General features: G+C 35.0%; 1 protein-coding gene across 1 annotated transcript; it reads left to right on the top strand.

Annotated features, from left to right (window-relative positions):
- Positions 1 to 6,217: 6,217 nt before the first annotated feature.
- On the top strand, positions 6,218 to 9,395 carry LOC141641010 (uncharacterized). The gene is made up of 5 exons (XM_074449688.1): positions 6,218 to 6,464; positions 6,569 to 6,999; positions 7,051 to 7,230; positions 7,353 to 9,066; positions 9,145 to 9,395. The coding sequence occupies exons 1-5, from the start codon at positions 6,218 to 6,220 to the stop codon at positions 9,393 to 9,395; spliced, it is 2,823 nt and encodes a 940-aa protein (XP_074305789.1).
- The last annotated feature ends 802 nt before the right edge of the window (positions 9,396 to 10,197 follow it).

Genomic DNA, 10,197 nt, shown 5'->3' with positions numbered 1-10,197 from the left:
GACAACTTGGTCATTCGTTGTTGGAACGACCGTTGGATTGTTCGGGTTCTGATAGGGGCGTCCAGACCGGGTAAGGTGACCGATCTCCTTCGTCTGCTTCCCTGGGACGATATAGACATCCTCAACATCATCTCTCCAGATGCCATTAATTTCCGATATCCGAGGGTACCTTGGAGGGGTATTCCTCGGTGGGCAGTTTTTGTGAGGGACATTTTTGTGGGGGTGATTATGTTGGAGTATTTGTCCTCCACAATAGTGAGAGATAATATTACTAAATCACATTAAGGAATATGCATGGGATATTCATTGCCAATACCAGTCAGCTGATCAACGTATATCAGTAACGGTTGGCCAACTAGGGTTTGACGTTACTGTCGTGAGAGCGGTGTTGGTGATCCTTTCGGTCACACCTAAAGGAACGAGCCCCAACACGAAAGCTAATTAATTGTGTGAGATACAATTTATATTAGTCCCTTGATAAAATGACTAAAAGATTAGTTGATTAGATTGATTTAGAGAGATATCGAGTTGTGAACTCGAGGTGAGGAAATTATTATTTAATTATGCGATAATTAAATAATAAATTATTTGAGACGGGAATTAATGATTAAGCAGTTAATTATTAAATTAGTACTAATTGACTAATGTGATTAGTATTGGTAAGTAAACTATATGTGTAGCGGTACACATATATTTACGGAGTGAATTAGACGAAATTAATTGGAAGCATTTAAACATGATACGATGTTTAAATAAAATTTACACGTATTTGTGCGACAAATATAAGAACCAAAATGGACCCGTAAATGGGACATTGGACCGTGTAAATGGAGTGTAGTGGATGATTATAGACATAATCATTTCACTTTACTTGTTCTTTCTTCCATAAGTCATCTTATAATCATTTGAATGTGAGATAAGATTGGACAAAAATAAAAACATGTACACTCACTCACTCCACCAACTCCCACCCGGTTTTCCTCCTCTTTATGGACCAACAATTGCTCATTTTTACACACTACTTCATTTTGTGTATTTTCATGTGAAAAGCTTGTTGGTCTTTCTCTCTAAAACCATAATTTACAAAGATGTTAATAAACAAAATTATTATTAAGATTGTTAGTAATATTTACATATTATCAAGGGTAATCTTATTAATATCTAGTTAATATTAGTAAGATTGTTCGGTAAGTTTTTGTGTAAGTTCTTGGGTGCTTAAGAAAGGAGGTGTTCTATTTTGGACACTTGAAGATGAAGGATCTTGCCATTTTTTTTAAGCTCAAGAACAACCAAGATGGGTGATCTTGATTGGGCCCAAATACTACCATTTCTCAATGTAAGGAAAATTATTTTCCTCTTCTTTTATATTAATATGCTTTTATATTGCATGCATGTTATATAGATCACATAAACTCAAGTTATGAGATAATTTGACATTTAATTAGAGTGTCTAATTAGGATCTATGATCTTTTAAGTGGTATCAGAGCTTAGGGTTGTAATTTGCATGTTGATTTTAAGCATATTAATAAATTATGAGATAATTTATAAAAACTCAAAAATTGTGTTAGAAGAGGTTTTAGCACGAAATTTTTGGGGCATGCACACCTAATAATCTCAAAAGATTTGTGGTAAAGTTTGGTGATTTATGAAGTTATTTTGCTATTTTAAATAATTTTTGGTAGAAAACCGAGTCAAAATGCCGTATTTTAGTTATAAATTGACTAAAAATAGTTAAAGGATGATTCGGGCCATGGAATTTTTACGTTGTTTCATACATGTTTTCTACTGATTGTATTCAAAATATTGAAGGTTTATTCGAAGTTTTGCATGATTATTGATTTTATGAGATAAAAGTCGATAAAAGTGAAATAAATTAATCATAATTTTGAAACATTTGTTCCTGCCCATGATAAATTTATGTACATTTAAAAATATTATTTAAAAGTTAAAAGTGAAATTTAAAATGTGTTTTCACCTTGTTTTGATGTTTATTGGTTTTAGTGGTTAAAATCGATAAATATCGATCTTTTTCTTCATAACTTTTATCCAAATTTTTGGGGCAATTTTTCTGACATTTTGGTATTCTTGGAAATATTACAGAATACTCAAAATTTTTGTTTCAATTTTTTGGGTAATTTTTCAATTATTTTGGATTTTTACTTAAAAATTATGATTTTACCAATTAAATTAGCAAAATATCACCAAATCAAACTAACTATTCATCATAAAATTAGTGAGGACTAATTTTGAGGTCCAAAACAGTTTGGACAATTAGTTTGGACTTAAATGAGATTTAAGAGTTGATTATTGATTTTTACATGTTAAAAATCGATTAAATCCACAAAACCGAGATGGATACCAACGATTGATAGATAGGGCGATTTTGGCATCATTTTACAGCATTTTAAGCATATTTATTTAAGTTGAATGAATGATTGTCATTTATATAAAGTATTTATCTTGTTGTACCTAGTATGGCCTAGTTTATTTTAATCGTTATTATCCGAAATGAATGGGAATATCGATTTGTTTGTAATTAAATACGATCTCGTATCGTCGGTTTGTAATTAATTAATAGTTTTATTTATTTTATTAATTAATGTATAATAGGAATAGCTATGTAATCCAATTGTAGTAGTTGTTCTTACCAGCGTTTCCAAAAGACGGATTACATCGAGACGGAGTCTATTTTTTGAAGGTGTTCCAAATCCCATAAGGAGAAGCCACTTTTGGAATGAAGAGGCAAGGGACCAAGGAGTTGGTTTCCGAAATGTAATAGACTAGTTTTTATTAACTAGGTGGCCATACTAGGTTTTATTCATATGCTTACTTGTTTGCTTGTTTTATTTTCGCGCATGCCAAAATCGCCATTCACATGCATTTTATCTTCGCGATTGTCAATTCACGTCATTTACATTCACCGACTTAGTTCACTTATAGGGAATTTATGACTAAATTGACAAGATCTCTCACATAACTAAAATTGAGATTAGCCTTACCAATTAGTAACACTTATGAATCTCTTGTTCATTAGAGCCACGCTCGCCCAAGTGGGGTGTTCTCTTTTTACCTTGAGTAAGTAGGGTGGTAAGCGGTTATCACACGCCAAAATTGGTTGAACTCAACTGGATATAAGACGGTCTTGTATTTCGGGGCTAGTAGATGGATTTGAGGAAATCCGTCGACCAAGACTTCTCATGGTAGAATTAGTCAAGCGTTGACTTACCAAATTTACACAATTATGGGATGTTTCGCCCAAGCGATGCCTATTTTTGTCTAAAGACGGATCTTGGAATCATTTATATAATTTAGTGGGAGATCATTATATAAATGTTAAAACTTGTTGAACATGTTTTCACAAGTATTTTTAAAACATTCAATGTTAATTTTTCCTATTTTTCGTTCTTTTTCATTAATGTATTTACTATGACATCGCACACTTCATCCTCCTTTCATCCTCTATTTATTATTATAGTTCTTTCATAAGAAGCGGTTTCTTTCAAGGAATTCAGTAGCAATGATTGGTAACATGATTTACTAATTCACCTACATAAGCTTACAACAATTATTGCGATTATTATACAACTTAACATCCATACATATTTAAAAAGGGGTTTTCATGTTGCAAACTCTTATTATGAGTTTAAAAGGGAGTCACATTTTATCAAGAGAGTCTTGATTTCGGAAATGACACCTCCGTCATGAAGATGACATATTAGTTTTAATTACTCAAGAGTAATTCAAAAGTTTGCGAAAAGAGTTTTCAAAAACACAAAGAACACTCCAATATGACACCGTCAAATGGCTCAATTCGAGAAAGGTCAAATCGATTGTTTATGCGCTAAAGAGTTTAGGCACATGATGACAATTGAACGTTTAGGTAGTCCAATTTCGCAAGAAGTTGAGATTTGCCACATGTTGCACTCACTTTATATTAATTCACTCTTACTAAGTGTATAAATATCACGAATGACTTGAAGAGAGGTCTTCATAAGATTCATTTTTGCTTGTTGAAGCAAATAGGAATGTGAAAGTGAGTGGGAGTTAAGAAGAAGTAACCCTAGATGTATGCGATAGGACAAAGTTGATGGAGACATCAACTCAAAGGATAGGCTAGTTCCACTATCTTGGTATGAGATACCAAGTATGGATCATTTCTTTGTAAAGAAGTTTACATGAATTGATAAAAAGTAAGACGTCTAGCATAGGACATTTTTGTATCGAAATGGTGCTAGAGTAGCAATGATTTCGATAGGGACAAATGTACCTAAATTTGGTTTTAAAAAAATGTAATCATCTATGTTTATACATAGAAGGCATCACTCATGTGTTGGAGTAAGTGTCCCTGACAATAATGGGATCACAATTGTCGATCATATTGATCACATATTTAAATCTCATATCAAGAATACGAAAGGGATGATACATTACATATATAGTCAACTGGTCCACATATATCGATAATGATTGGCTGGCTAGAGTTTGACATTACTGTCGTGCGACGGTGGTGATCAGTTGATCCCTTGAGGTCACACCTAAAGGATGATTCCCTTAATTGAAAAGGTTAATTAATTGTATGTCGATCAGATTAATTAATTCCTTAAAATTGAACAAATTATTATCATAAGAGAGAAAATGACATATTATTATAATGTGATTAAATAAGATTTTATTTAGTAATTTAAGAAGTTATATTACTAAAATTAATCGGTGTTTGCGAAACACGCGAGATGAGAATGATAAGTTAGTTATAATTACAAGATGTTGTGAATATACAAGTGATGCAAACTAAACTATAGTACATGAGATCAATATTCTCTCTCACAAAAAAAAAAAAAAAAGAATGAGAAACCCTAGAGAAAACCTACGCAGACATCAACTAGGGCTTCAATATTCTGCTTAATTTCACCATTATGGCACGTAATTCATCAAACAAAATGAAATCCAAGCATGCTAGTAGGATTACTAAGGTGAAATCTGGTGGAAAAAGTAGTATTACAATTCAGGAATTGAGGAAGAAAGGGTCGTCTGAGACTGATGTTATTCGAACAGTTAGCACACAAGAAGTGCATGGAATCCCTGGACTGTCCTTTGAAGATGATGAAGAGGAAACCATTGTTGAAAATAAACTATGGATTACCAAACGTGGAAAGAAAACAATAGTAGAGGAAGAGGATGATGAGAATGATGCTAATCTTGTTCAGTTCACAAAGGAGGACACACATGATGAGATAGAGTATTGGAACAAAGCAGTCTACTGCTTTATGTTGGGTGCTAATCCTCCTTGGGAAGTATTGGATGGTTATATCCATCGAATTTGGCAAAAGCACAATATTGATAAAGTTTCTTTTATGCCAAATGGAGTTTTCCTTGTCAGGTTTAAGGAAACAAAGGACAAGGAGGACGTTCTCAATGCTGGGCATTTTATGTTTGACAATAAACCACTGATAGTGAGGCCATGGAATGTGAATGTGGAACTCACAAAGGACGATGTTAAAAATGTCCCTGCATGGATAATAATTCATGAAATGCCTCTGCGTTTTTGGGGAAAGTGCCTCCCTGTTATAGCTGGACTGATTGGAAAGTACCAGAAAGCAGATCAGGCTACCACATACAAGACCAAACTGGGATTTGCCAGGGCTATGGTAGAGTTAACTATTGGCAAAAAATTTCCTAACAAAGTGAAGTTTCTTGATGAAGAGGGTAAGTTGATAGCAATGAACATTGAATATGAATGGAAGCCATCTTTATGTAGTAAATGTAATGGCATTGGTCATGAGAGCCATAAGTGCAGCAAGAATACTCCCTCTACTGGAAAGAAACCAATACAAATTCAGAAAATTTGGAAACCTGTGAAGCCTAAACCTGATCAGCAGCCTCAAAGACAAGAAAGGACTGGTAGCCCTACTCCTGTCAGCTCAGTTATGGAGAAGGGCAGCACTAGTGCCACTGTGGTGATCAGCACTCCTGCTAATATCAGTAAGACAGCTGTCCTAAATGAAAATACCCCAGCAACTGGGAGTGCACAAATTGGTAACTTGACTCCTGAACCCCCTGATAAAAATGCATAATATAGGCTTTTGGAATGTGCGAGGTTTGAATAATGTAAATAAGCAGAAGTTTATTAAATGGTTTATGCATAATAATAATTTAGGCTTGTTTGGTTTCCTGGAAACCAAAATAAATGGCAAGAATGTTCATAGTATATCCTCATCTATGCTGGAAGGATGGAGTGTTACTACCAATAGTAACTATCATAAGGGAGGAAGAGTTTGGCTTTTATGGAGACCTAGTTTATTTGATGTTCAAGTGCTTGCTTATGATGCACAATTCGTTCATGCTAAGGTTATTTCCAGAATTACCCTACAGGCCTTTCATTTGACTATGATTTATGCATTTAATGATGGCCAAGATAGGAAAGTTTTATGGCAGCATCTGGAGCAGTTTCAGACCCAGTGTTCAGGTCCTTGGGCTTGGGCAGGGGATTTTAATACAGTGATCAATCCTGCTGAAAGATTGGGTGGTCAGACCAAGCAAGTGATATGGATGACTTTATTGATTGTATAGCAACCTGTGGCATGACTGATATCCCTGCTACTGGTGCTTACTATACATGGACTAATAAGCAAGAGCCTCAGTCAAGAGTGTATAGTATACTTGATAGATTCCTGATAAATCAAGAGTGGGGGGATCAATTCCCTAATATGGCTGCTCATAATCATCCTGCTGGACTGTTTGACCACAGCCCATGTATTGTCAGTCATAATCAGATAGGAGGCATGAAGAGAGCCAGCTTTAAGTACTTCAACATGTGGGGTAAAGCTCCAACATTTATTCCAAAAGTTTATATGGTGTGGCAACAAGAGATTCCTGGCCATAAAATGTTCTGTGTTGTGAAAAAATTGAAAGCTTTGAAACCTGTTCTAAAAGAAATAAATAGAGAATGCTTCTCTGATATTGAAAATGCTACTGTACTGGCAGAGAAGGAGTTATATGCAGTGCAAACTCAATTGTATCAAGACCCTCAGCAAGCTGATCTCATCTAGCAGGAAATCAAAATCTCAGATTCTTTGAGGAGATTAACTGAGGCAAGGGACAGTTTCCTCTTGCAGAAGGCTAAGGTAAAATGGACTGAACATGGGGATAGTAATTCTGCGTATTTCCATGGTGTCATCAGAAGGAGATGCAATCAGAATAAGGTTATTCAAATTGAGGATCAAAATGGTGTTGTATGTAAGGATAGTCAGAGCATTCAAAATGCCTTTCTTGAGTACTATACACAGCTGTTAGGCAATCACAAACCTACTGAGATGGTTAGAAATCAGGTTATTAATGTTGGCAAATTAAGCAGATATTCTTTGAGACTCCCATTGACAAATCTCCTGGACCTGATGGCTTTACTAGTGGGTTCTTTAGAGATAGTTGGGAAATTGTTGGAGATGATATATGTGCAGCCATTAAAGACTTCTTTCACACAGGTATATTGCTCAATCAGATAAATGCAACTAATATCACTTTGATTCCTAAATGTGATAGACCTACCTCTGTTAAGCAATTTAGACCTATAGCTTGCTGTAATATGATCTACAAAGCTATGTCTAAACTGTTGTGCAATAGATTGGCCTTGGTGTTACCTGGCCTTATCAGTGCAAATCAAGGGGGATTCATCAAGGGAAGATCTATTATTGAGAATGTCCTTATATGCCAAGACATAGTGAAGCTATACAACAGAAAGGCAGTTTCACCTAGGTGTCTCTTCAAAATTGATTTGCAAAAGGCTTATGACACTGTAGAGTGGGGATTTGTGGAGCAATTATTTCAGAAAATGGGATTCCCTGAAGATTTTACCCATAGGGTCATGACTTGTGTGAAGTCTACATCCTTCTCCCTATGTCTAAATGGTAGTTCTTTTGGATACTTCAAAGGCAAACGAGGTCTCAAACAAGGAGACCCTATATCTCCTCTTATATTCACAATGTGCATGGAGTATCTCACAAGAATGATAAACTTTGCTACTGACAGATGGCCTTTTCAGTATCATCCCCTATGCAAAGGCATCAAACTGAATCACTTAATATTTGCAGATGATTTATTGATGTTTTGTAAGGGCAATGCTCAATTTATTATACTGATGATTAGAGATTTCTCTTCATTCTCTAAGGCTGCTGGATTGTTCATGAATAATAATAAATCTGAAGTGTACTTCAATGGGGTTACACAAGACCTTAAAAATGACATCCAGCAAGTCACTGGGTTAGTGGAGGGGAGCATGCCTTTCAGGTATCTTCGAGTGCCAATACAAGCTGGAAAACTCACTAAGAAAGAATGCAACATCCTGACTAAGAAGATGGTTAATAGAATTCGAAGCTTGGGGGCCAAAAAGCTATCCTATGCAGGGAGAATTATGCTTATTAAATCAGTGTTGAATATTCTATATTCATATTGGGCTGGTATATTCCTTATCCCTAAAGCTGTGATCAAACGAATTGAAGCTATATGTAGAAACTTCCTTTGGGATGGGAGCTCTGACTACCATAGAGTCCCCCTGGTTGCTTGGGACACAGTTACTCTACCAAAGGAGGAGGGAGGTCTAGGGATCAAGAAGGCAGAAACTTGGAATGTAGCTATTGTAGCTAAATTAGTGGATTGGATTTATGGGAAGGCTGACAGGCTATGGATCAGATGGATTAATCAAATTTATCTGAAAAATGGGGACTGGCATAGCTATAAACCACCTGCTGATGCTGCTTGGGCTTGGAAAGATATTTGCAAAGTGAAAGAGTTGATGAAGACTGCATATATACACAGTCAATGGACACCTGACTCAACTGGATACACTGTTAGGCATGGGTATGAATGGCTAAGACATACACAACCTAAGAAAGACTGGTATAATGTAGTTTGGAACAAATGGAATGTGCCAAAACATGCTATAATTACCTGGCTATATATGAATAAGGGTCTGAATGTCAGAGACAAACTGCATAAAATTGGATACTGTCAGGAGAAGGCATGCTGCATTTGTAAAGATGCTGATGAAACTGAGGAGCATCTATTCTTTAGCTGTGAGTACAGTAGGCAGATGCTGCAATGTTTAGAATAGTGGTGTGGTTTCAAAATAGATGTTAACATGAATATTACAGGGAGAATGGGAGTGAAATCTCAGGCTCATGCTATGATTTGGGCTGCTTGTTGCTACTACATCTGGCAACAGAGGAACAATGCAAGAACGAATGGAGTTTTGGTTAAACCAGCTGGCCTGGCTGAGAGAATGATAAAGGAATCTAAGCATAGAATCAAGAGCATGGTTGGCAGGAATATGCAGAGAGGAGAACGTGAATGGCTGAACAAATGGGGTTGTATAAACTCTATTGTTGGGCGGCAGAATGGATAGGTTGTAGATTTCTTTGCATATTTGTTCGTTTTTTGGTCCGAGTTATACTTGTATTAACGGCTTATGTTAATACTTGTTATAACTAGGTGTGGTTGTAAATTTTGACCTTTTGTCTTTTTTTATATATATATTCTCACATTTCACCTAAAAAAAAAAGATGTTGTGAATTATAATAACTAGTATTTAAATGACCATTTTATGAGAAAGTAATTTTGAATTACTAGTTAATTTGTTAAATGTGATTTAATTAATTTGTAAATGATATTTAATTTGTTAAATATGCATTTTAAATTAAAACATGACATAAGACATGTCACATGTCACATGACATACAATTGTACAATTGACAAAAATAAAATGGACTCCATACTACCTATAAACCGAAAATTGGTGTGCAATGTGAGAAGTTTTGTCTTTTTCATTTGTCTTATTCATTAGTCTAATATGCTTGATCGTGACATGACTATGGACAAAGGCTTACACAATTTGTTTTGTGAAGACAAAAAGGAAAAAGAAAATTGGTCCATATACCACATAGACCACCGGTTTTTAGTAGAGACAATTGAGAGGTTTTTCTCAATTTTATTCATTCTTCTTATGTTTTATGATAAACAATAAACTTCTCTCTCTTGTTCTTCATAAAATTCATTTTTATGAATCTAATTTGTACAAATCAAACACTAATAATACTAGTAGTAGTATATGAGTATTAGTAATCGATTTTAAGGTAAACCACATTACAAATATCTAGTACATGTTAGTTTGTGGGATTTTGGGATAGTCTTGGGTGCTACTAATTGGA

Source organism: Silene latifolia, chromosome 2 (genome assembly GCF_048544455.1).
Source record: "Silene latifolia isolate original U9 population chromosome 2, ASM4854445v1, whole genome shotgun sequence".
NCBI classification, from domain to species: Eukaryota; Viridiplantae; Streptophyta; class Magnoliopsida; order Caryophyllales; family Caryophyllaceae; genus Silene; species Silene latifolia.
This window is presented reverse-complemented; position numbering and strand designations above follow the sequence as displayed.

Excerpts from the sequence above, each read along its gene's own strand:
- LOC141641010 (XM_074449688.1), top strand. The coding sequence starts at position 6,218 with ATGCTGGAAGGATGGAGTGTTACTACCAATAGTAACTATCATAAGGGA. Across the intron at positions 7,000-7,050 it reads CAGAGAAGGAGTTATATGCA|GAAATCAAAATCTCAGATTC; the intron begins GTGCAAACTCAA and ends CTCATCTAGCAG. Across the intron at positions 7,231-7,352 it reads TTGAGGATCAAAATGGTGTT|ATATTCTTTGAGACTCCCAT; the intron begins GTATGTAAGGAT and ends CAAATTAAGCAG.